The sequence below is a fragment of the Cetorhinus maximus genome, unplaced genomic scaffold, assembly GCF_964194155.1.
Source record: "Cetorhinus maximus unplaced genomic scaffold, sCetMax3.hap1.1 HAP1_SCAFFOLD_917, whole genome shotgun sequence".
Taxonomy (NCBI): Eukaryota; Metazoa; Chordata; class Chondrichthyes; order Lamniformes; family Cetorhinidae; genus Cetorhinus; species Cetorhinus maximus.
The window spans coordinates 115,870-142,626 of NW_027596859.1; the positions used below are offsets into that span (position 1 = coordinate 115,870).

General features: G+C 53.1%; 1 protein-coding gene across 1 annotated transcript in view; it reads left to right on the top strand.

Moving 5' to 3' along the window:
* arhgef1 (Rho guanine nucleotide exchange factor (GEF) 1) overlaps window positions 1–25,158 on the top strand; it is a gene marked incomplete at its 3' end in the record, with an annotated part of 108,323 nt that extends 83,165 nt beyond the window's left edge. Inside the window, exons 16-27 of the mRNA XM_078536121.1 lie at window positions 6,313–6,459; window positions 7,573–7,655; window positions 7,773–7,898; window positions 10,573–10,687; window positions 11,633–11,733; window positions 13,606–13,683; window positions 16,222–16,297; window positions 17,724–17,891; window positions 21,433–21,520; window positions 21,909–22,019; window positions 23,148–23,224; window positions 24,967–25,158. Of these exons, the coding sequence (XP_078392247.1) occupies window positions 6,313–6,459; window positions 7,573–7,655; window positions 7,773–7,898; window positions 10,573–10,687; window positions 11,633–11,733; window positions 13,606–13,683; window positions 16,222–16,297; window positions 17,724–17,891; window positions 21,433–21,520; window positions 21,909–22,019; window positions 23,148–23,224; window positions 24,967–25,158 (1,362 nt within the window). The remainder of the gene's footprint in view (window positions 1–6,312; window positions 6,460–7,572; window positions 7,656–7,772; window positions 7,899–10,572; window positions 10,688–11,632; window positions 11,734–13,605; window positions 13,684–16,221; window positions 16,298–17,723; window positions 17,892–21,432; window positions 21,521–21,908; window positions 22,020–23,147; window positions 23,225–24,966) is intronic.
* Window positions 25,159–26,757: the final 1,599 nt, after the last annotated feature.

Here is a 26,757-nt window from a genome sequence, read left to right on the forward strand (position 1 = left end):
CAGCTCCCTGTCTGATCTCTCTATATTCCCAGCTCCCTGTCTGATCTCTCTATATTCCCAGGTCCCTGTCTGATCTCTCTATGTTCCCAGTTCCCTGTCTGATCTCTCTATGTTCCCAGTTCCCTGTCTGATCTCTCTATATTCCCAGCTCCCTGTCTGATCTCTCTATATTCCCAGTTTCCTGTCTGATCTCTCTATATTCCCAGTTCCCTGTCTGATCTCTCTATATTCCCAGTTTCCTGTCTGATCTCTCTATATTCCCAGCTCCCTGTCTGATCTCTCTATATTCCCAGCTCCCTGTCTGATCTCTCTATATTCCCAGTTCCCTGTCTGATCTCTCTATATTCCCAGTTTCCTGTCTGATCTCTCTATATTCCCAGCTCCCTGTCTGATCTCTCTATATTCCCAGTTCCCTGTCTGATCTCTCTCTGTTCCCAGTTCCCTGTCTGATCTCTCTATATTCCCAGCTCCCTGTCTGATCTCTCTATATTCCCAGTTCCCTGTCTGATCTCTCTATATTCCCAGTTTCCTGTCTGATCTCTCTATGTTCCCAGCTCCCTGTCTGATCTCTCTATATTCCCAGTTCCCTGTCTGATCTCTCTATATTCCCAGCTCCCTGTCTGATCTCTCTATATTCCCAGTTTCCTGTCTGATCTCTCTATATTCCCAGTTTCCTGTCTGATCTCTCTATGTTCCCAGCTCCCTGTCTGATCTCTCTATATTCCCAGCTCCCTGTCTGATCTCTCTATGTTCCCAGCTCCCTGTCTGATCTCTCTATATTCCCAGTTTCCTGTCTGATCTCTCTATATTCCCAGTTTCCTGTCTGATCTCTCTATATTCCCAGCTCCCTGTCTGATCTCTCTATATTCCCAGCTCCCTGTCTGATCTCTCTATATTCCCAGCTCCCTGTCTGATCTCTCTATATTCCCAGTTTCCTGTCTGATCTCTCTATATTCCCAGCTCCCTGTCTGATCTCTCTATGTTCCCAGCTCCCTGTCTGATCTCTCTATATTCCCAGTTTCCTGTCTGATCTCTCTATATTCCCAGTTCCCTGTCTGATCTCTCTATATTCCCAGCTCCCTGTCTGATCTCTCTATATTCCCAGCTCCCTGTCTGATCTCTCTATATTCCCAGCTCCCTGTCTGATCTCTCTATATTCCCAGCTCCCTGTCTGATCTCTCTATATTCCCAGTTCCCTGTCTGATCTCTCTATATTCCCAGCTCCCTGTCTGATCTCTCTATATTCCCAGTTCCCTGTCTGATCTCTCTATATTCCCAGCTCCCTGTCTGATCTCTCTATATTCCCAGCTCCCTGTCTGATCTCTCTATATTCCCAGCTCCCTGTCTGATCTCTCTATATTCCCAGCTCCCTGTCTGATCTCTCTATATTCCCAGTTCCCTGTCTGATCTCTCTCTGTTCCCAGCTCCCTGTCTGATCTCTCTATATTCCCAGTTCCCTGTCTGATCTCTCTATATTCCCAGCTCCCTGTCTGATCTCTCTCTGTTCCCAGCTCCCTGTCTGATCTCTCTATATTCCCAGCTCCCTGTCTGATCTCTCTATATTCCCAGCTCCCTGTCTGATCTCTCTATATTCCCAGCTCCCTGTCTGATCTCTCTATATTCCCAGTTCCCTGTCTGATCTCTCTATATTCCCAGCTCCCTGTCTGATCTCTCTATATTCCCAGCTCCCTGTCTGATCTCTCTCTGTTCCCAGCTCCCTGTCTGATCTCTCTATATTCCCAGTTCCCTGTCTGATCTCTCTATGTTCCCAGTTCCCTGTCTGATCTCTCTATGTTCCCAGTTCCCTGTCTGATCTCTCTATATTCCCAGCTCCCTGTCTGATCTCTCTATATTCCCAGTTCCCTGTCTGATCTCTCTATATTCCCAGTTCCCTGTCTGATCTCTCTATATTCCCAGCTCCCTGTCTGATCTCTCTATATTCCCAGTTCCCTGACTGATCTCTCTATATTCCCAGTTCCCTGTCTGATCTCTCTATATTCCCAGTTCCCTGTCTGATCTCTCTCTGTTCCCAGCTCCCTGTCTGATCTCTCTATATTCCCAGTTCCCTGTCTGATCTCTCTATATTCCCAGCTCCCTGTCTGATCTCTCTATATTCCCAGTTCCCTGTCTGATCTCTCTCTGTTCCCAGCTCCCTGTCTGATCTCTCTCTGTTCCCAGCTCCCTGTCTGATCTCTCTATATTCCCAGCTCCCTGTCTGATCTCTCTATATTCCCAGTTCCCTGTCTGATCTCTCTATGTTCCCAGCTCCCTGTCTGATCTCTCTATGTTCCCAGCTCCCTGTCTGATCTCTCTATATTCCCAGCTCCCTGTCGGATCTCTCTATATTCCCAGTTCCCTGTCTGATCTCTCTATATTCCCAGTTCCCTGTCTGATCTCTCTATATTCCCAGTTCCCTGTCTGATCTCTCTATATTCCCAGCTCCCTGTCTGATCTCTCTCTGTTCCCAGCTCCCTGTCTGATCTCTCTATATTCCCAGCTCCCTGTCTGATCTCCCTATATTCCCAGTTCCCTGTCTGATCTCTCTATATTCCCAGTTTCCTGTCTGATCTCTCTATATTCCCAGTTTCCTGTCTGATCTCTCTATATTCCCAGTTTCCTGTCTGATCTCTCTATATTCCCAGTTCCCTGTCTGATCTCTCTATGTTCCCAGTTCCCTGTCTGATCTCTCTATATTCCCAGCTCCCTGTCTGATCTCTCTATATTCCCAGCTCCCTGTCTGATCTCTCTATATTCCCAGTTCCCTGTCTGATCTCTCTATATTCCCAGCTCCCTGTCTGATCTCTCTATATTCCCAGCTCCCTGTCTGATCTCTCTATATTCCCAGCTCCCTGTCTGATCTCTCTATATTCCCAGCTCCCTGTCTGATCTCTCTATATTCCCAGTTCCCTGTCTGATCTCTCTATATTCCCAGCTCCCTGTCTGATCTCTCTATATTCCCAGCTCCCTGTCTGATCTCTCTATATTCCCAGCTCCCTGTCTGATCTCTCTATATTCCCAGCTCCCTGTCTGATCTCTCTATATTCCCAGTTCCCTGTCTGATCTCTCTCTGTTCCCAGCTCCCTGTCTGATCTCTCTCTGTTCCCAGTTCCCTGTCTGATCTCTCTCTGTTCCCAGCTCCCTGTCTGATCTCTCTATATTCCCAGTTCCCTGTCTGATCTCTCTCTGTTCCCAGCTCCCTGTCTGATCTCTCTATATTCCCAGTTCCCTGTCTGATCTCTCTATATTCCCAGTTCCCTGTCTGATCTCTCTATATTCCCAGCTCCCTGTCTGATCTCTCTATATTCCCAGCTCCCTGTCTGATCTCTCTATATTCCCAGTTTCCTGTCTGATCTCTCTATATTCCCAGCTCCCTGTCTGATCTCTCTCTGTTCCCAGCTCCCTGTCTGATCTCTCTATATTCCCAGTTTCCTGTCTGATCTCTCTATATTCCCAGTTCCCTGTCTGATCTCTCTATATTCCCAGCTCCCTGTCTGATCTCTCTATATTCCCAGCTCCCTGTCTGATCTCTCTATATTCCCAGCTCCCTGTCTGATCTCTCTCTGTTCCCAGTTCCCTGTCTGATCTCTCTATATTCCCAGTTCCCTGTCTGATCTCTCTATATTCCCAGTTCCCTGTCTGATCTCTCTATATTCCCAGTTCCCTGTCTGATCTCTCTCTGTTCCCAGCTCCCTGTCTGATCTCTCTCTGTTCCCAGTTCCCTGTCTGATCTCTCTATATTCCCAGTTCCCTGTCTGATCTCTCTATATTCCCAGCTCCCTGTCTGATCTCTCTATATTCCCAGTTCCCTGTCTGATCTCTCTATATTCCCAGCTCCCTGTCTGATCTCTCTATATTCCCAGCTCCCTGTCTGATCTCTCTATATTCCCAGTTCCCTGTCTGATCTCTCTATATTCCCAGTTCCCTGTCTGATCTCTCTATATTCCCAGTTCCCTGTCTGATCTCTCTATATTCCCAGTTCCCTGTCTGATCTCTCTATATTCCCAGTTCCCTGTCTGATCTCTCTCTGTTCCCAGTTCCCTGTCTGATCTCTCTCTGTTCCCAGCTCCCTGTCTGATCTCTCTATATTCCCAGCTCCCTGTCTGATCTCTCTATATTCCCAGCTCCCTGTCTGATCTCTCTATATTCCCAGTTCCCTGTCTGATCTCTCTATATTCCCAGTTCCCTGTCTGATCTCTCTATATTCCCAGTTCCCTGTCTGATCTCTCTATATTCCCAGCTCCCTGTCTGATCTCTCTATATTCCCAGTTCCCTGTCTGATCTCTCTATATTCCCAGCTCCCTGTCTGATCTCTCTATATTCCCAGCTCCCTGTCTGATCTCTCTATATTCCCAGCTCCCTGTCTGATCTCTCTATATTCCCAGTTCCCTGTCTGATCTCTCTATATTCCCAGTTCCCTGTCTGATCTCTCTATATTCCCAGCTCCCTGTCTGATCTCTCTATATTCCCAGCTCCCTGTCTGATCTCTCTATATTCCCAGTTCCCTGTCTGATCTCTCTATATTCCCAGTTCCCTGTCTGATCTCTCTCTGTTCCCAGCTCCCTGTCTGATCTCTCTCTGTTCCCAGCTCCCTGTCTGATCTCTCTATATTCCCAGCTCCCTGTCTGATCTCTCTATATTCCCAGTTCCCTGTCTGATCTCTCTATATTCCCAGTTCCCTGTCTGATCTCTCTCTGTTCCCAGCTCCCTGTCTGATCTCTCTCTGTTCCCAGCTCCCTGTCTGATCTCTCTATGTTCCCAGCTCCCTGTCTGATCTCTCTATATTCCCAGCTCCCTGTCTGATCTCTCTATATTCCCAGTTCCCTGTCTGATCTCTCTATATTCCCAGTTCCCTGTCTGATCTCTCTATATTCCCAGCTCCCTGTCTGATCTCTCTATATTCCCAGTTCCCTGTCTGATCTCTCTATATTCCCAGCTCCCTGTCTGATCTCTCTATATTCCCAGTTCCCTGTCTGATCTCTCTATATTCCCAGCTCCCTGTCTGATCTCTCTATATTCCCAGCTCCCTGTCTGATCTCTCTATATTCCCAGTTCCCTGTCTGATCTCTCTATATTCCCAGTTCCCTGTCTGATCTCTCTATATTCCCAGTTCCCTGTCTGATCTCTCTATATTCCCAGTTCCCTGTCTGATCTCTCTATATTCCCAGTTCCCTGTCTGATCTCTCTATATTCCCAGTTCCCTGTCTGATCTCTCTATATTCCCAGCTCCCTGTCTGATCTCTCTATATTCCCAGCTCCCTGTCTGATCTCTCTATATTCCCAGCTCCCTGTCTGATCTCTCTATATTCCCAGCTCCCTGTCGGATCTCTCTATATTCCCAGTTCCCTGTCTGATCTCTCTATATTCCCAGTTCCCTGTCTGATCTCTCTATATTCCCAGTTCCCTGTCTGATCTCTCTATATTCCCAGTTCCCTGTCTGATCTCTCTATATTCCCAGCTCCCTGTCTGATCTCTCTCTGTTCCCAGCTCCCTGTCTGATCTCTCTATATTCCCAGCTCCCTGTCTGATCTCTCTATATTCCCAGTTCCCTGTCTGATCTCTCTATATTCCCAGCTCCCTGTCTGATCTCTCTATATTCCCAGTTCCCTGTCTGATCTCTCTATATTCCCAGCTCCCTGTCTGATCTCTCTCTGTTCCCAGCTCCCTGTCTGATCTCTCTATATTCCCAGTTCCCTGTCTGATCTCTCTATATTCCCAGTTCCCTGTCTGATCTCTCTCTGTTCCCAGTTCCCTGTCTGATCTCTCTATATTCCCAGTTCCCTGTCTGATCTCTCTATATTCCCAGCTCCCTGTCTGATCTCTCTATATTCCCAGCTCCCTGTCTGATCTCTCTAGATTCCCAGCTCCCTGTCTGATCTCTCTATATTCCCAGTTCCCTGTCTGATCTCTCTCTGTTCCCAGTTCCCTGTCTGATCTCTCTCTGTTCCCAGTTCCCTGTCTGATCTCTCTCTGTTCCCAGTTCCCTGTCTGATCTCTCTATGTTCCCAGTTCCCTCTCTGATCTCTCTATGTTCCCAGCTCCCTGTCTGATCTCTCTATATTCCCAGCTCCCTGTCTGATCTCTCTAGATTCCCAGCTCCCTGTCTGATCTCTCTATATTCCCAGCTCCCTGTCTGATCTCTCTATGTTCCCAGTTCCCTGTCTGATCTCTCTCTGTTCCCAGCTCCCTGTCTGATCTCTCTGTTATACTCCCAGCTCCCTGCCTAATCTCCAGTTATGTTCCAGGTTCCCTGTCTGTCCTCTCTTCAAATATGCTCTCAGCTCCCTGTGTGACCTCTCTCTCTCGACTGCGCAGAGCTCTTCATCACAGAACATGCTCATGTCCGAATGCTGAAAGTCCTGTATGAGGTTTTCTATCAACGTATGCTGGTGGAGTCCATCCTGACCGACACTGAACTTCAGAGCATCTTCCCCAGCCTGGACGAGCTCATCGAGGTGCACGGTATGTTGGCAGGGCTTAAGCCTGGGGATTTGGGGCACCTGAGCCTGCCCGGAGAGGGAGAGGGGTACATTGGCTGGGGCCAGGGGACGCAGAGAGGAAGGCACAGAAAATGGAGAGGGAGGGGAGGTTTAGAGGGGCTTGGGAATGTTAGGCATGCGGACTGCTGAGAGGGGGCACAGGGATTTGGGAAGGAGGAGGGAAGAAAGACTTGGGATATGGGGACTGGTGGGATGCGGTATGGGCACTGGAGGAGGTTATGGGCACTGTGGGCAGAGGGCACCTGGACTGGGGGGAGGGAATGGGAACCGAGGGAGGAGAGTGCGGGGACCGAGGGGAGGAGAGCGCGGTGACCGGGGGAGGAGAGCGCGGGGACCTGGGGAAGGAGAGCGCGGGGACCTGGGGGAGGAGAGCGCGGGGACCGAGGGAGGAGAGCGCGGGGACCTGGGGGAGGAGAGCGCGGGGACCGAGGGAGGAGAGCACGGGGACCGAGGGGAGGAGAGCACGGGGACCGAGGGAGGAGAGCACGGGGACCGAGGGAGGAGAGCACGGGGACCGAGGGGAGGAGAGCACGGGGACCGAGGGGAGGAGAGCGCGGGGACCGAGGGGAGGAGAGCACGGGGACCGAGGGGAGGAGAGCACGGGGACCGAGGGGAGGAGAGCGCGGGGACCGAGGGAGGAGAGCGCGGGGACCGGGGGAGGAGAGCGCGGGGACCGAGGGAGGAGAGCGCGGGGACCGAGGGAGGAGAGCGCGGGGACCGAGGGAGGAGAGCGCGGGGACCGGGGGGAGGAGAGCGCGGGGACCGAGGTGAGGAGAGCGCGGGGACCGAGGTGAGGAGAGCACGGGGACCGAGGGGAGGAGAGCGCGGGGACCGAGGGGAGGAGAGCACGGGGACTAGGGGAGGCGGATTTGGGTTCATGGGGGTGTGTATGGGGACAGGCCTACATCTGGAGCGGTTGGCAGGTGCTGAACCGACTGCGACACATGCTTGTCCCAATCGCGTTGCCCAGTGAGAGGCAGATGTCTGTCGCTTGACCCCACTCCAGCTCTCTGCATCGATTGTTCTTTCACTCCTCAACACTATCTGATAGTCACCTCTTCCTCTCCCCTTCCAGCATCTTTCTACGAAAACATGAAGAAGATTCGTCAGGACAATGGCTACCTTGTGACGGAGATTGGCGACACCTTACTTGCCAGGGTAGGTCAGCGGGTTATATCAGATAGATCGCACCTCCGCTGAACAGGTTCGACAAGTGATCTGTCCGCCAAAACTGTCTGGCACTCACTCTGCTCTCCGTGTGCCTCTCCCTTACAGTTCCATGGCACGGAGGGAGACTGGTTTAAGAAGCTGGCCTCTCGGTTCTGCAGCCGGCAATCGTACGCCCTCGAGCAGATTAAATCCAAGCACAGAAAGGACCCACGATTCAGCCAGTTCATACAGGTACAGTGCCTGGGATGGAGAGCGCTTGTCTTCCTTCTCCCCTCCTCACACTTCCTGCTCCTGCTCTCCCCTCCTCACACCACCGCTGTCCCCTCCTCACACCCCCCGCTCTCCCCTCCACAAACCCCCCGCTCTCCCCCCCTCACACCCCCTGCTCCCGCTCTCCCCTCCTCACACCACCGCTCTCCCCCCCTCACACCCCCTGCTCCCGCTCTCCCCTCCTCAAACCCACCACTCTCCCCCACCCACACCCCCCGCTCTCCCCCCCTCACACCACCACTCTCCCCTCCTCAAACCCACCGCTCTCCCCCCCTCACACCCCCCACTCTCCCCTCCTCAAACCCCCTGCTCCCGCTCTCCCCCCTCACACCCCCCACTCTCCCCTCCTCAAACCCCCTGCTCCCGCTCTCCCCCCCTCACACCCCCACTCTCCCCTCCTCAAACCCACCACTCTCCCCCACCCACACACCCCCCTCACACCCCCTGCTCCCGTTCTCCCCTCCTCACACCCCCTGCTCCCGCTCTCCCCTCCTCAAACCCACCGCTCTCCCCTCCTCAAACCCCCCACTCTCCCCTCCTCACACTCCCTGCTCCCGCTCTCCCCCCCTCACACCCCCACTCTCCCCTCCACAAACCCCCCACTCTCCCGTCCTCACACTCCCTGCTCCCGCTCTCCCCCCCTCACACCCCCACTCTCCCCTCCTCACACTCCCTGCTCCCGCTCTCCCCCCCTCACACCCCCACTCTCCCCTCCTCACACTCCCTGCTCCCGCTCTCCCCCCCTCACACCCCCACTCTCCCCTCCTCACACTCCCTGCTCCCGCTCTCCCCCCCTCACACCCCCACTCTCCCCTCCTCACACTCCCTGCTCCCGCTCTCCCCCCCTCACACCCCCACTCTCCCCTCCTCACACTCCCTGCTCCCGCTCTCCCCCCCTCACACCCCCACTCTCCCCTCCTCACACTCCCTGCTCCCGCTCTCCCCCCCTCACACCCCCACTCTCCCCTCCTCACACTCCCTGCTCCCGCTCTCCCCCCCTCACACCCCCACTCTCCCCTCCACAAACCCCCCACTCTCCCCTCCTCACACTCCCTGCTCCCGCTCTCCCCCCCTCACACCCCCACTCTCCCCTCCTCACACCCCCACTCTCCCCTCCTCACACTCCCTGCTCCCGCTCTCCCCTCCTCACACCCCAACTCTCGCTCGCTGCCCCCCCAACTCTCGCTCGCTGCCCCCCCCAACTCCCGCTCGCTGCCCCCCAAACTCTCGCTCGCTGTCCCCCAGACTCTCGCTCGCTGCCCCCAGACTCTCGCTCGCTGCCCCCCAGACTCTCGCTCGCTGTCCCCCAGACTCTCGCTCGCTGCCCCCCAGACTCTCGCTCGCTGCCCCCCGAACTCTCGCTCGCAGCCCCCCCAACTCTCGCTCGCAGCCCCCCCAACTCTCGCTCGCTGCCCCCCGAACTCTCGCTCGCAGCCCCCTGAACTCTCGCTCGCTGCCCCCAACTCTCGCTCGCTGCCCCCCCAACTCTCGCTCGCTACCCCCCGAACTCTCGCTCGCTGCCCCCCAAACTCTCGCTCGCTGCCCCCCAAACTCTCGCTCGCTGCCCCCCAAACTCTCGCTCGCTGCCCCCCAAACTCTCGCTCGCTGCCCCCCAAACTCTCTCGCTCTCTCTGTCTCACTGATCCCCCTCTCTCTCTCTCTGTCTCGATAACCATCTCTCTCTCTCTCTCTCTCTGTCTCGCTGACCATCTCTCCCTCTCTCTACCCCCCTCTCTCTCTCTCTGTCTCGCTGACCCTCTCTTTCTCTCTCTCTCTCTCTCTGTCTCGCTGACCCTCTCTTTCTCTCTCTCTCTCTCTCTCTCTGTCTCGCTGACCCTTTCTCTCTCTGTCTTGCTGACCCCCCTCCCCGCCTCTCTCTCTCTGTCTCGCTGACCCCCCTCCCACCTCTCTCTCTCTCTCTGTCTCGCTGACCCTCTCTCTCTCTCTCTCTCTGTCTCTCTCTCGCTGACCCATTCTCTCTCTCTCTCTCTCTCTCTCTGTCTCGCTGACCCTCTCTCTCGCTGACCCATTCTCTCTCTCTCTCTCTGTCTCGCTGACCCTTTCTCTCTCTGTCTTGCTGACCCCCCTCCCCGCCTCTCTCTCTCTCTGTCTCGCTGACCCCCCTCCCACCTCTCTCTCTCTCTCTGTCTCGCTGACCCTCTCTCTCTCTCTCTCTCTGTCTCTCTCTCGCTGACCCATTCTCTCTCTCTCTCTCTCTCTCTCTCTCTCTCTGTCTCGCTGACCCTCTCTCTCGCTGACCCATTCTCTCCCTCTCTCTCTCTGTCTCTCTCTCTCTCTCGCTGACCCTCTCTTTCTCTCTCTCTCTCTCTCTCTCTGTCTCACTGACCCTCTCTCTCTCTTTGTCTCGCTGACCCTCTCTCTTTGTCTCGCTGACCCTCTCTCTCTCTCGCTGACCCATTCTCTCTCTCTCTCTCTGTCTCGCTGACCCTCTCTTTCTCTCTCTCTCTCTCTCTGTCTCGCTGACCCTTTCTCTCTCTCTGTTTCGCTGACCCTCTCTCTCTCTCTCTCTCTCTCTCTGTCTTGCTGACCCCCTCTCTATCTCTCCCTGCCTCCGCACCCCCCCACCTCCCCCGCTGCCCCCTCTCTCATTCTCTCTCTCTCGCTCCCCGAACAGGATGCAGAGAGTAATCCTCAGTGCCGACGCCTGCAGCTCAAGGACATCATCCCCATTGAAATGCAGCGATTGACCAAGTACCCCCTGCTACTGGAGAACATCGCCAAGTACACAGGTACTGTACAGAGGCTGCCCTGGAGAGGCTCAGTCCCCACAGCATTCATTCTGCACCATTGGCTGTCACTGGAACCAAAGCAGAGTCCACCGTGACACACTCACACACCTTACCCCCATCTCCCTCAATCCCACCCACCCACCTTCTCCCGTATCCCTCAATCCGACCCAGCACCTTTTCCCCATCTCCCTCAACCCCACCCACCAAATAATATTTTAAAAAGTAACGCCCAGGTATTCGATCTGTTTGCTTTTGGTAATTCACTCTTGGAGCATGGGCATCGCTGGCAAGACCAGCATTTATTGCCCAGCCTGACTTGCGCTTGGCAAGCTCGTGGTGAGCCACCTCCTGCTGCTGCTGCAGCCTACCCTGGTGTAGGTACATCCACAGTGCTGTTTGGAGGGAATTCCAGGACTTGGACCCTGCACCCATGAGCCAACGGCGATATATTCCCAAGTCAGGATGGTGAGTGGCTTGGGAGGAAAATTGCAGGCGCTGGTGTTGCCATGTCTCTGCCGCCCTTGTCCTCCTAGGTGGCGAGGTCGTGGGTTTGGAAGGTGCTGTCGAAGGAGCCTTGGTGAGTTGCTGCAGTGCATCTTGTAGATGGTACACACACTGCTGCTACTGTGCGTCAGTGGTGGAGGGAGTGAATGTTGAAGTTGGGTGTTTAAATCAAGCGGGGCTGCTTTGTCCTGGATGGTGTTGAACGCCTTGAGTGTTGTGGGAGCTGCACTCATCCAGGCAAGTGGAGAGTATTCCATCACACTCCTGACTTGTGCCTTGTAGATGTCAGGATTTGGGGAGTCGGGAGGTGCGTTGCTTGCCACAGACTACGACCTGTCAGCCACCTGGACACTGCGTGGCCCATGACACAGAGCTGAGCTCAGGTCCGCCGCCCTCTCTCCGCCTCTCCCTCATCTCTCTCGCTCTGTCTCTACCCTGCAGATCAACCGACGGAGAAACAGCAGGTGCAGCAAGCGGCCGACTGCTGCCGGAACATCCTGAAGGATGTCAACCAGGAAGTGCGGGAAACCGAGAATCTCCGGGTAAGTAGGTCCCCCATGCCCGCAGACAGACTGCCAATCAACTATGCCAGAGCGTCCGTTTTACAAAACGTCAAGCGGGGAAGAAGGGGCACAGGAAAGGGCGGTGGCCTTTCACTGCTGGGGCAGGAGTTCGAATCCAACCCTGCTCTCTACGTGGGCTTAGCACAGTGTAAAACCACTCAACGTTATTCACCAACTCGCTCCAGTTCAGGAGCACTGGTCCATTGCACTGCCGGAGGGTCAGTACTGAGGGAGCGCTGCACTGTCAGAGGATCAGTGCTGAAGGAGTGTTGCACTGTCGGAGGGTCAGTACTGAAGGAGCGCTGCACTGTCGGAGGGTCAGTACTGAGGGAGCGCTGCACTGTCGGAGGATCAGTACTGAGGGAGTGATGCACTGTCGGAGGGTCAGTACTGAGGGAGTGCTGCACTGTCAGAGGGTCAGTACTGAGGGAGCGCTGCACTGTCAGAGGGTCAGTACTGAGGGAGCGCTGCACTGTCAGAGGGTCAGTACTGAGGGAGCGCTGCACTGTCAGAGGGTCAGTACTGAGGGAGCGCTGCACTGTCAGAGGGTCAGTACTGAGGGAGCGCTGCACTGTCGGTGGGTCAGTACTGAGGGAGTGCTGCACTGTCAGAGGGTCAGTACTGAGGGAGTGCTGCACTGTCAGAGGATCAGTACTGAGGGAGCGCTGCACTGTCGGAGGGTCAGCACTGAGGGAGTGCTGCACTGTCAGAGGGTCAGTACTGAGGGTGTGCTGCACTGTCAGATGTGCTGTTTTCAAAGGAGACCTAAAACCATCTCCCCCCTCAGTTGAACTTCAATGATCCAAAGGCCAACATTTGGAAGTGGGATGGGGTGGGCGAGTGTTGGGGGTGGGATGGAGGTACCTGGAGCTAAAACCTATCCCTTACCTAACCTCACCAAAATGCTTGCCGTGTTGTGCTTTGTGGTGCTTCCTGTACAAGTTAGCAGCAACCTTTCTGACATGGCAACAGTAGATTCATTGACGCTGAAACCGTTCGGGGAATCCTAAGGGGTTGTGAGGTGGTGTTGAAATTATAGTTCTTTTTTATAATTTGGTGATTAGAGTCTGGAGCATCATGGAGAAAATCCCAGTCCTCAAGACTATCAACAGTTTTACTGCGTGTGGGCCAACTGCACATTGACGGAGCTTTACCCTGTATCTAACCCCGTGCTGTACCTGTCCTGGGAGTGTTTGATGGGGACAGTGTAGAGGGAGCTTTACTCTGTATCTAACCCCGTGCTGTACCTGCCCTGGGAGTGTTTGATGGGGACAGTGTAGAGGGAGCTTTACTCTGTATCTAACCCCATGCTGTACCTGCCCTGGGAGTGTTTGATGGGGACAGTGTAGAGGGAGCTTTACTCTGTATCTAACCCCGTGCTGTACCTGTCCTGGGAGTATTTGATGGGGACAGTGTAGAGGGAACTTTACTCTGTATCTAACCCTGTGCTGTACCTGTCCTGGGAGTGTTTGATGGGGACAGTGTAGAGGGAGCTTTACACTGTATCTAACCCCGTGCTGTACCTGTCCTGGGAGTGTTTGATGGGGACAGTGTAGAGGGAGCTTTACTCTGCATCTAACCCCGTGCTGTACCTGTCCTGGGAGTGTTTGATGGGGACAGTGTAGAGAGAGCTTTACTCTGTATCTAACCCCGTGCTGTACCTGTCCTGGGAGTGTTTGATGGGGACAGTGTAGAGGGAGCTTTACTCTGTATCTAATCCCGTGCTGTACCTGTCCTGGGAGTGTTTGATGGGGACAGTGTAGCTGGTGTTAAATTCAGTGTGTTTGTTTTAAAGTGTGTCTCTTGCTGCCCCTGATTTTGTTTCTAAACCCTGCCCTCATTTCCCTCCAGCGACTGCACGATTACCAACGGCGCCTGGATGTCTCGAACCTCAGGCAGAGCACTGACGCGGTCATGGCCGATTATAAGGTGAGCCTGGGGGGGCAAGCAGGCATCCCCCTGTATGTGATTCAGTTAGCCCCAAGCCATGCCTTGTGGGACTATGGAAGAGGCAGGCCAAGGAGTCAGACTCCACTCTTGCTCAGCACTGTGTTAAGGAGCAAGTATGGTGGTGTTACTGTTCACCTCAGTGCCACAGGGATTGGAAAGAGGGTAATCAGCCTTGGTGCCTGTTTCCGATGAGCCATGATGCTTCACTTAGAGCGAGCGGGTGTGTAGGGGGGAAATGTGCAACAGTGACTGCCTATAAAAGGTGCACAGCATCTGGTTCAGCTATCCTGCTATCTGCACTTGAGTATCGTGCTGATACTCACAGCCAATGCTCTCACAAGCAGCCTCAGCCTTTTGCAGTGTAGAAAGAGGCCATTCAGCCCATCCTATCTGCCTGCTGCTTGTCGAGTATTCACAATTTAACCCCACTGTCCCGCTCTCTCTCCATAACCCTGTATCAGTCCCAAACTAATCCCACTGTCCCGCTCTCTCCCCATGGCCCTGTATCAATCCCAAACTAATCCCACTGCCCTGCACCCTCCCCACAGCCCTGTATCAATCCCAAACTAATCCCACTGCCCTGCACCCTCCCCATAGCCCTGTATCAGTCCCAAACTAATGCCACTCCCCTGCTCTCTCCCCATAGCCCTGTATCAATCCCAAACTAATCCCACTGCCCTGTCATCAATCCCAAACTAATCCCACTGCCCTGTCATCAATCCCAAACTAATCCCACTGCCCTGTATCAATCCCAAACTAATCCCTCTGCCCTGTCATCAATCCCAAACTAATCCCACTGCCCTGTATCAATCCCAAACTAATCCCTCTGCCCTGTCATCAATCCCAAACTAATCCCACTGCCCTGTATCAATCCCAAACTAATCCCTCTGCCCTGTCATCAATCCCAAACTAATCCCACTGCCCTGTATCAATCCCAAACTAATCCCTCTGCCCTGTCATCAATCCCAAACTAATCCCACTGCCCTGTCATCAATCCCAAACTAATCCCACTGCCCTGTCATCAATCCCAAACTAATCCCACTGCCCTGTATCAATCCCAAACTAATCCCTCTGCCCTGTCATCAATCCCAAACTAATCCCACTGCCCTGTATCAATCCCAAACTAATCCCTCTGCCCTGTCATCAATCCCAAACTAATCCCACTGCCCTGTATCAATCCCAAACTAATCCCTCTGCCCTGTCATCAATCCCAAACTAATCCCACTGCCCTGTATCAATCCCAAACTAATCCCTCTGCCCTGTCATCAATCCCAAACTAATCCCACTGCCCTGTCATCAATCCCAAATTTATCCCTCTGCCCTGTCATCAATCCCAAACTAATCCCACTTCCCTGTCATCAATCCCAAACTAATCCCTCTGCCCTGTCATCAATCCCAAACTAATCCCACTGCCCTGTCATCAATCCCAAACTAATCCCTCTGCCCTGTCATCAATCCCAAACTAATCCCTCTGCCCTGTCATCAATCCCAAACTAATCCCACTGCCCTGTCATCAATCCCAAACTAATCCCTCTGCCCTGTCATCAATCCCAAACTAATCCCACTGCCCTGTCATCAATCCCAAACTAATCCCTCTGCCCTGTCATTAATCCCAAACTAATCCCTCTGCCCTGCCATCAATCCCAAACTAAACCCTCTGCCCTGTCATCAATCCCAAACTAATCCCTCTGCCCTGTCATCAATCCCAAACTAATCCCTCTGCCCTGTCATCAATCCCAAACTAATCCCACTGCCCTGTATCAATCCCAAACTAATCCCTCTGCCCTGTCATCAATCCCAAACTAATCCCTCTGCCCTGTCATCAATCCCAAACTAATCCCACTGCCCTGTCATCAATCCCAAACTAATCCCACTGCCCTGTCATCAATCCCAAACTAATCCCTCTGCCCTGTCATCAATCCCAAACTAATCCCACTGCCCTGTCATCAATCCCAAACTAATCCCACTGCCCTGTCATCAATCCCAAACTAATCCCACTGCCCTGTATCAATCCCAAACTAATCCCACTGCCCTGTCATCAATCCCAAACTAATCCCACTGCCCTGTCATCAATCCCAAACTAATCCCACTGCCCTGTCATCAATCCCAAACTAATCCCACTGCCCTGTCATCAATCCCAAACTAATCCCACTGCCCTGTCATCAATCCCAAACTAATCCCACTGCCCTGTCATCAATCCCAAACTAATCCCACTGCCCTGTCATCAATCCCAAACTAATCCCACTGCCCTGTCATCAATCCCAAACTAATCCCTCTGCCCTGTCATCAATCCCAAACTAATCCCACTGCCCTGTCATCAATCCCAAACTAATCCCACTGCCCTGCTCTCTCCCGTGTATGTCCCTTCGGCCTAAATGTAAAAAGAGGCAACTGTAGGTGGTTGTCTGAGGTGTCCAGTGCTTTTGCCCTGGAGTGCAGCTACCTTTGGCAGGGAGCGGGTTGGGATTTAATTGATGCTGTTGATTAAATCGAAGCGTTTCTTTGTCTTTGGGTTAGAACATTGACCTGACTCAGCGTCGAATGGTGCATGAGGGACCCCTGATCTGGAAACTCACAAGGGAAAAAGCTGTTGGTAAGTGAGAGAGCATCGATGGGAGGAGGAGCCCTGCTCAAGGGGTGTAAAATAGTGAGAGACTGAGCAGGGTATAAATTCCAGAGAGGGTGTCTGACGTGAATTTATTTCCAGACATTGAGACTCTCAATTAGCGGGAATCTTCGCCAAGGACTGAGCGTGTGTCTCCATTACTAAGGACCTGTTAAGTGTGGGTTTCTAAGGGTCTTGGCTAATTGAGACTTGAAGGAGGTTTGTCCTTATGAAGGGTCTCATTTGCAGTCAGCTTGACAGTGTTAGAGGGGGTGGTCTGGGTTAAAGAGCAGCGAATCAGGTATTGCTTTGACGTTCTCTGTTCTTGCACATCTTCTTTCTGGAGGATTCTGTGAACATGGTTGAGAGGGGTCTCTGTGAAGACTTATTCCTCCTACTCTAATGCTGCATGTCCTTGCCCCTTCCTCCTCTCTCCCCCACTCTCTGACACTCCCTTCCTTCTCTGACTCCCTTTCCAGCTCTTCCTCCGTCTCTCCTGCTCTGTCTCTAATACTCCCCCTCCTCTCTGATACTCCTTGTCCCTCTGTACCCCCGCCTCCTCTGACATTTGCTCTCCCTCTTCCTGTTTCTCTGACACACTCTCTCATCCCCCCGCCCATCCTTCCCTCCATCTCTAACACACTCACTCGCTCTTCCTCTCGGACACTCTACCTCTCCCCTATCTCCCACGCTCTGTCTCTCATACTCTCCCTCGTCTCCAACACTCCTTATCCCTCCCTCTCCTAGTCTGACATACACTTTCTCTCCCTCCCTCTCACATGCTCTGTCTCGTAATACTCTCCCTCCTCACTGACACTCCCTGTAAGCTTTTTCTAACACGCTCACATTCTCCGTGTCTCTCTCCCTCCCAGTCACATGGTCTTTGTCTCACTCTCTCACACTCTCTCTCTCTCTCACTCTCACTTTCACTCTCTCTCTCATTCTCACTCTCTCACTCTCACTCTCTCTATCACACACTCCCAGCCCTTCTAACACACTCCCTCTCTCCCCCCTGCCTCTCTCATGGCCCTTGTCTCTCTCTCCTTCTCTCTCTCTCTCTCCCCCCCTCCCTCTCTCTCTCTCGCTCTCTCTCTCTTTCTTCCTCTCTCTCTCTCTCTCTCTTTCTCTTTCTCTCTCATTCTGACTCTCCCAACATCTGCAGCACATACTCTTTCTCCAACCCCCCACAACTCTCTAACACTCCTTGTCCTTTCCCTGATGCTCTGTGTTTCTCCTTACTCTAACACATTCTCTCTCTCTCTCTCTCCCTCCCTCCTTTCTCTCTCTGACACTCCCAACACCTCTAACACATACTCTTTCTCCCTCCACAACTCTCTAACACTCCTTGTCCTTTCCCTGGTGCTCTGTGTTTCTCCTTGCTCTAACACATTCTCTCTCTCTCTCTCTCTCTCAGATGTCCACGTGCTGTTACTCGACGATATCCTGGTCTTGATGCAGAAAGTGGACGACAAGATGGTGTTGAAGTGTCACAGCAAGAACTCGATGGGGGTTTCCGAGGGGAAGCAGATGCTGTGCCCCATCATCAAACTCGGCAGCGTGCTCGCTCGGGACGTCGCCACAGGTGGGCCCCGTCGCCTTGGGGACGATACAGTGGGTCAGGGAGAGGGGCAGGGGTGATGTTCCCCTCATCCATTCAGAGGATACGAGCATCCCTGGCAAGGCCAGCATTTCAATTGCCCCATCCCTAATTGCCCTTGTAGTGGTGAGCCGCCCTCTTGAATACAACCGAGTGGCGTACGGGACCCTTTCGGAGGGTAGTTAAAAGCCAACCGCAGTGCTGTGGATCTGGGGCCCCATGTGGGCCTTTCAGATGAGATGTTAAACTGAGGCTCCGTCTTCACTGCACAAAGCAAGGGCTGATGGTGTAGGGTGGGGTAACATATTAGCATGGATAGAGGACCGGTTAGCCAACAGGAAGCAATGAGTTGGCATTAATGGGTCATTTTCGGGTTGGCATGATATAACAAGTGGAGTGCCACAGGGATCGGTGCTGGGACCTCAGCTTCGTACAATTTGTATCGATGACTTGGATGAAGGGACTGAATGCTAAATTGGCAGATGACGCAAAGGTAGATAGGAAAGTAGGTTGTGAAGAAGACATAAGGAGTCTGCAAAGGGATTAAGTTAAGATTAGGTTAAGTGAGTGGGCAAAAATTGGACCAATGGAGTACAATGTGGGCAACTGTGAACCCGTCCACTTTGGGGTGAGGAATAGAAAAGCGCCATGTTTTTCAAGTGGTGAGAGATTGCAGAACTCAGCGGTACAGAGGGATCTGGGGGTACAGAGTCATCTGGGGGTACAGAGTCAGGAAAAGTTTGTATGCAGGTACAGCGAGTGACCAGGAAGACAGATGGAATATTGTCGTTTCTTGCAGGGGGGGAATGGAATATAAAAACAGGGAAAGTTTTGCTGCAGTTGTACAGGGCCTTGGTGAGACCACATTTATTTGATCACCTTATTTGAGAAAGGACGTAATTGCTCAGTTGTCCATTAAGCAGTTCAGAGAAGGTTCGCTCGCCTGGTCCCTGGGATGAAGGGATGACCTTATGAGGAAAGGTTGGACAGGGTTGGGCCTCTAACCATTAGAGTTTAGAAGAAGGAGAAGTGACCTTACTGAAACACATAAGATCCTGAGGGGGCTTGACAAGGCAGGTGCCGAGAGGATGTTTCCCCTTATGGGAGAACTAGGGGACACAATTTAAAAATAAGGGGTCTCCCAATTAAGATGGAGATGAGGAGAAAGTTTTCTGTTCGAGGATCGTGGATCTTTGGAACTCCGTTCCCCGTACAGCGGTGGAGGCAGGGTCAGTGAATGTTTTTAAGTCAGCGTTAGGTAGATTCGTGACTAACAAGGGAGTCAAAGACTATCGAGGGTCGGGAGAATATGGAGTTGAGGCCACAATCAGATCAGCCATGATCTTAATGAATGGTGGTGCTGGCTCGAGGGGCCAAATCAGAATCTCTCAGTGCAGAAGAGGCCCTTCGGCCCATCGAGCCTGCGCTGACACGTGAGAAACACCTGACCTACCTACCTAATCCCATTTACCAGCACTTGGCCCATAGCCTTGAATGTTATGGCATGCCAAGTGCTCATCCAGGTACTTTTTTTAAAGGATGTGAGGCAACCCGCCTCCACCACCCTCCCAGGCAGCGCATTCTAGACCGTCACTACCCTCCTCACATTCCCCCCTAAACCTCCTGCCCCTCACCTTGAACTTATGTGCCCTCGTGACTGACTCTTCAACGAAGGGGAACAGCTGCTCCCTATCCACCCTGTCCATGTCCCTCATAATCTTGTACACCTCGATCAGGTCGCCCCTCAGTCTTCTCAGCTCCAACGAAAACAACCCAAGTCTATCCAACTTCTCTTCATAACTTAAACGTTTCATCCCAGGCAACATCCTGGTGAATCTCCTCTGCACCCCCTCCAGTGCAATCACATCCTTCCTATAATGTGGCGACCAGAACTGCACACAGTACTCCAGCTGTGGCCTCACCAAGGTTCTATACAACTCCAACATGACCTCCCTCCTTTTGTAATCTATGCCTCGATTGATAAAGGCAAGTGTCCCATATGCCTTTTTCACCACCCCACTCACATGCCCCTCTGCCTTCAGAGATCTATGGACACACACGCCAAGATCCCTTTGTTCCTCAGAATTCCTGGTGTCATGCCATTCATTGAATACTTCCTTGTCAAATGGCCTACTCCTGCTCCTAAATCGTATGTTTGTACTTTCCCCCCTGCCTGCTCTGGTGGATGTAAAAGATCTCACGGCACTGTTTTGCGGAAGAGTGCGGGTGTTCCCCCAGGTGTCCTGGCCAATGTTTGTCCCTCCATCAACATCACAAAAATTATTATCTGTACCTGTCATTACTGCATCACTGTTTGTGGGAGCTTGCTGTGCAGAAATTAGCTGCTCCGTTCTCTACATTACAGCCGTGACTTTGCTGCAAAAAGCACTTCATTATCCGTAGAGCGCTTTCAGATATCCCGTGGTCGTGAAAAGCGCGTTAGAAATGCACGCCTTTCATTTAAAAAGACACTAGTGAGCGAGATGGGATTTTTTATGGACAATTCAGTCGTTTCGTGGAACCCCCTACTGAAACTGGCTTTTTATCCCCAATTTATTTAATTAACTGAATTTAAATTCCCCCAGCTGCCGCGATGGGATCAGAACCCATGTCTCTGGACCATTCTCTGGATTACTCGCCCAGTAACACAACCATTATGGCACCATAATCCCCTGATTGCAGGGAGAGTCTAGTCAGTGTGAGTGGGGCTGTCTGCGTTTGCATATTTTACCTTGTTAAAGGATTTACAAATCTTTGTTGTGTGTATCTGTTCATACTTGTGTCTTTCTGAGTGTGTGTGTGTGCGCGCATGTGCGCCTGTGCATGCACCTGTGTCTGTATTCATGGCCCGGTCTCTATTTGTGTGCTTTGCCTGTGTGTGTGGTTGTGTCCCCTGTCTCCATGTCTGTCTGTGCGTCCCCCGCAGTCTGTGCGTCCCCCCCCAGTCTGTGCGTCCCCCCCCAGTCTGTGCGTCCCCCTCAGTCTGTGCGTCCCCCCTCAGTCTGTGCGTCCCCCCCCAGTCTGTGCGTCCCCCCCCAGTCTGTGCGTCCCCCTCAGTCTGTGCGTCCCCCTCAGTCTGTGCGTCCCCCTCAGTCTGTGAGCCCTCCTCAGTCTGTGCGTCCCCCCCCCAGTCTGTGCGTCCCCCCCCAAGTCTGTGCGTCCCCCCCCAGTCTGTGCGTCCCCCCCCAGTCTGTGCGTCCCCCCCCAGTCTGTGCGTCCCCCCCCAGTCTGTGCGTCCCCCCCCAGTCTGTGCGTCCCCCCCCAGTCTGTGCGTCTGTGTGTTTGTGTATGTGTATGTGTGTGTCTCCATATGGTGTGAGTGTGTGTACGCACACTTGCCTATCGTCTATCGCTCTGGTTGCTTGTGTTACGATATGTTTGCTTGTGAGTGTGTCTGTCAGTCCCTCCGTCTGGTTTTGTGTGTGATGATATGTGTGTGTGTGTTTTTGCCTTGTGAGACAGTTGACGGTCAGTGCCTGTAAACCATGACCTTTGTCCTTCACAAACACTTGTGCTTCTGTTACAGACCGCAAGGCGTTCTTCGTCTTGTTTCAGACCAGCACTGGGGCACAGATTTACGAGCTGGTGGCACAGACGGTCTCCGAGAGGAGAAAGTAAGTAGCAGGCGAAACCGGGTTGGCAGATCTCGTGATGGGACGGGGCCTGGCCTCGCTGCGGGCGGGGGGCGGGGGAGGTGGCGGGGAGGAGGTCTCGTTAGCTCCAGGTCACCAGCCGCCGTCCCCTGCTGTGAAAGGACACCGAGTCAGGACAGGGAATTTTGTCTGACTTTGATGAATCCCCGCCCCCCTTGGTCGAATAGCACGCCGCTCGCGCGCGGCAAAATCGGGCTGTTTTGGAGGGGCTGCGGGTCGCCGCGGCACTGCCAGCACGGGCACCGTCGAGAGAGCCGGTGCCCAGGGCGCCAACACCAGCTGAGAAACAGACCTCTCAGCGCCCGTTGCAACGACTTAACCTCCCGCTCTTTTCCTGTGATTCCCACAGCTGGTGCGAGAAGATCCTGAGCACGCAGGAAGCCCTCAGTCAGCTGAAGCCCTCGATGGCGCCCAGGAACAGTTTGGTGCCACCTTCGGCCAACATGCCCCTTAGCCCCACGTAAGTATCTCGGCGGCCTGGCGCTGTCGGGGGGGAGGGAGGGAGGCGAGCAGTCCAAGGGCAATAAAAAAAATGCAAACAGAGCGCTTGGCTCGATTACCAGGGGTGCGGAATTCGAAAGGAGTGCGGTTACATCGAACCTGCCCTGATCAGCCTTCACTTGGAGGTTTGTGCACAGTTCTGGGGCTCCACGCTCTTAACAAGGGCACTGGAGAGGGTGCAGAAACCAGGGGAGCAGACGTGAGAAATGGCAGCCAGCAGGAAACATCTCTTGCTTCAGAAAAGAGAAGGATTAGGGTTATTTTCGGGGTGCCTTGATAGAGGCCTTGAAAACACGGCAGAATGCACGGACCCAATGAGAGCCAAAACGTTGTCGGAGAAGCCAATACCAGGAATGCATAAGTGCAAGGGCATTGCTCGTAACCAGAGGGTACAGAATAATGCCGGTTGCTAAAAGAACCAGAGACAACATGGGGAAACCTTCTTTGCTCAACGAGTTGTTGTTACCTAGAATGCACTGTCAGAAAGGGCGGTGGGAGCAGATTCAATTGGAACTTCTAAAACATCATTGGAAAAATTATTTTTCTTTTAAATTACAGGACTATGGCAAAAGAGCAGGGGAGGGGGATGAATTAAATCGTTGTACCAAAGAGCTGGCATCGGCACAAAGGGCTGAATGGCCTCCTCCTTCTGTGCAATAGGATCGTGGGGCTGAGTTGCCTCCTCCTCTTCTTCGGTAACAGAATCGAGGGGCTGAATGGCCTCCTCATGTTCCTGTGTAACAGGATTGAGGGGCTGAATGGCCGCCTCCTGTTCCTGTGTAACAGAATTGAGTAGCTGAATGGCCTCCTCATGTACCTGTGCAACAGGATTGAGGGGCTGAATGGCCTCCTCATGTACCTGTGCAACAGGATTGAGGGGCTGAATGGCCTCCTCATGTTCCTGTGTAACAGGATCGAGGGGCTGAATGGCCTCCTCATGTTCCTGTGTAACAGGATCGAGGGGCTGAATGGCCTCCTTCTGTTCCTGTGTAAAAAAGGTAAGGTACAGAGTACCTGGTTTGTGGCTCTGTGTCAGTCTGCTTTTAAGTCTGTCCTGTCTCTCTTCTCTGCCCCCACCCCACCCCAGCATGTCCTACAAGGAGCCGATGCTCAACTCCGAGAACAGTTTCTCAACTCGGGACAGAATCAACTCCGACTTCAGTGGTAAGGCGGGGAAGCCGATGAAGTGAGGGGCTCCCAGGACAGTCTGGGAAGTCCAAACGGGTTTTGATGCAGGGAGGGACTGGGGTGTGGGGTGGTGGGGGTGTGGTCAGTGGGGTGGGGAGCTTGGTGTTGCTTAAATGGACAGGGGATGTTTCACACAGTTCTGCTGGCTTTGGGACCTGGGCTCATAACCCAGCCCCAAGCTGAAGGGTGAGCTGTCAGAGAGTGGTTGGGTTGGAGGGTGGTCGGCAGGGTTGGGGGGGAGCTCTGGGTTTGGCTGGAGGTGAGGGACAGTCTGAGGTGGATGGACTAGGTTGGGGGTTGTGAATCTGGGTTGGATTAGGAGGAATTGGGTTGGAGGTGGGGATGGTTGGGTTGGGGGTGTGGGACATGTTGGGGGGGGTGGCGGGGTTGCAGTAGGTTGAGTTTGAGGGTTGAGGGTTTGGGAGGAAGGTTTGGGTTTGATTTGGGCATGGCTTGGAATTTTTATTTGTTGGTAGTAGGGGTTGGGTTGAGCTGGGGAGGGGTGGTTTGAGGTTGGCGGAGTTGGATCACAGTTCAGCGGGGTTGGGTCGCGGTTGGGAAGAGTTGGTTCAAGGTTCAGGGGCGGAGGGTTGAGGTTCAGGGGTTTGGGGTGTTGCTTCGAGGTTGGGGGAAGGTTTGTGGCGGGGGGTGCTGGGTCGCGGTTTGGGTTGGGGGGTTTGAGGTTGGGGTTGGTTTGAGGTTTGGTTGATGGAATTGAGTGGGGTTAGGCTGGGCCGAGGTTGGGAGAATGTGGGTCAAGGTTGCGTTGAGGTTCGGGGGGGGATGGGGTTGTGCTGAGGTTGGAGTTGGGTTGGGAGTTTGAGGTTTGGTTGATGGGATTTGGTTTGGATGGGTTGTTGGTTGGGGATATTGGTGTGATTGAGGGTGATGAGGGTTGAATGGGTTTGGGTTGGTGTGTTGGGGTTAGGTTGAGGTTTGGGGTTGAGTTGAAGGGGTGTTGGATGGGGTTGAAGTTGGGGGTTTGGGTTGGGGGTGGTGTTAAGTGGGCTGAGGTGGTTCTGGTGGAATTGGAGTTTGAGAGTGATGGGGTGTTTTTTTTATTTGGTCATAGATTATGAGCGTTGCTGGTGAGGCCAGCGTTTATTGCCCATCCCTAATTGCCCTTGCTCAGAGGGCATTTTGAGAGTCAACCACATTGATGTAGGTCTGGAGTCTCATGTAAGGATGGCAGATTTCCTTCCTAAAAGACAGTAGTGAACGGGCTTTTATGACAATTGTCAGTCTTATAATTCCAGATTATTATTGAATTCAAATTTCACCACCTGCCGTGGTGGGATTCGAACCCAGAGCATTACGCTGGGTCTCTGGAATACCAGCCCAGTGACAATACCACTACGCTACTGCCTCCCCATATTGGGGATGTTGAGTTGGGGGTATTTGGCTTGGGGTGGTCGAGGAGATGTTGAGTTAGGTGATTGGGTTGCAGGGTTGGACGAGGCTGTGTCTTGTCGGAGGGTGGCTCCTGGGGCATTTTGGGTTGGACTGGGGAGGGTTAATGTCAGCTTGAAAAATTAACATCATTTCAACGCAAGTCACTGTCAGGGTCTCCCCGAGACCAGAGCTGTGATGCTAGGGGAGGGCGAGTGGGGTTTTTTTTGGAGAACATGAATGCTGAACTCCCCTCTATTTTCATGTCCCGAATCCTAATGTCATCCCCTGACACCCCCCCCCTCACTGGGGACTTTCTGTCTTCACAGCCAAGGAGAGTGACGGTATATCACAGGACAGTGGGACCAGTGAACTGAGTGTAGACGATCGCCCTGGGACTGACATCCTGGGACAGAGCGTGGGGCAAGCACTGACAGATCTCCTCAAGGCCAACGATGTGGACCTGATGAAACTGGCCTCAGGACCGTCCGAACACATCGCAGACGAAGCGTTGGAGGATGGTGAGTGCCCAGGGGCATGATTCCTGTTGATCTGCACACGCAAGGATACACTCAAACCACCCCCCCCACTTTCATGAAGATGCTGAGGCTCAGTGCGGTCTACCCTTCAGTCCTGTGGTCAAGTGTCCCACATAAGCGAGTGTTGGCAGCTCAGTCAAGGCCTGCTTATGTCCAATGTGTCAGCGTGCACACACATTTGGATTTAAGCACAGATTAACTAACTCCCTCTCCCTCCCCTCCCCTCCTCCCCCTCCCCCCTCTCCCTCCCCTTCTCCTCTCCCCTCTCCCTCCCCTTCTCATCTCCCCATTTCCCTTCCCCCTCCACCTCCCTACTCCTTCCCTCCCATGCCATTCCCCCTCATCCCTTACCCACCCCGTCAACTCCGTTCCCTCGCCCATCTACCCCTTTCCCTTCCCCTCTACCTACTTCCCACCCCCTTCTACCTCCCCCCCTACCCCTTTCCCTAACCCCCTCTACCCCTCTCCCTGCCCTCTCCCTGCCCCCTGTTATGGCCGATGCAGTTGGTAAAGTGGAGTCATTTAAAAATCCCAGAGGGAAACTTTAAACAACTGTCATAACCTATAATTTTAAGTGTTAGGGTTGAGATGCAACTTTAAATTCAGGAACCAGACCATCAGTTCTTGAGGTTTTACATTAAACTAATTGAAACATTTTATTAATTTACACAGGTTAAACATATATATATATATACATATATATAAATTACTAGTCATAACTTTTAACAAATTCCCAAACGAATCTCCATTAAGGCAACAGCAACCCATAACTTAACCAAACACCAGGCAAAGCGTTTTCACCTGATGAATTCAGAATGAGGTTCCTTTCGCTGTGGAACCAGTTGGAGGCTGACAGCTGCCTTTTAATCTCACATTGCCTCTGCCCTGCACACCCGAAAACTACTGGAGTTATACCTACCACCACCGATTGGATTCAAGTTATCCTTGTCTCTTTCAACTTCATCTTTTTAACAATGAAACCCCTTTCATTGTACCAGTTTTATTAGGAATATAAACCTATTGCTTGGTAGCTGCGAGATAGGCATCAAGTTTTCACCCCACTTGTTGAATGCTCTATTCAAAAATGCAAATGCTCATTATCTCTCTTACACCTCAAAACTAAACATAGTAGAGCACCCAGACTAACTGGCTCCAATCCAGTTAACACACACCCACAGACTAAACCCCTATTCCAAAATATTATATCCATTAATAGCTTCATGACACCCCTCGCCCTTCCCCCCCCTCCCCCCTCGCCCTTCCCCCCCTCCCCCTCGCCCTTCCCCCCCTCGCCCCTCGCCCTTCCCCCCCTCGCCCTTCCCCCCCTTCGCCCTTCCCCCCCCTTCGCCCTTCCCCCCCTTCACCCTTCCACCCCTTCACCCTTCCCCCCCTCACCCTTCCCCCCTCGCCCTTCCCCCCTTCGCCCTTCCCCCCCTCGCCCTTCCCCCCCTTCGCCCTTGCCCCCCCTTCGCCCTTGCCCCCCCTTCCGCCCCTTGCCCCCCCCTTCGCCCTTGCCCCCCCCTTCGCCCTCCCCCCCCTTCGCCCTCCCCCCCCTTCGCCCTCCCCCCTTCGCCCTCCCCC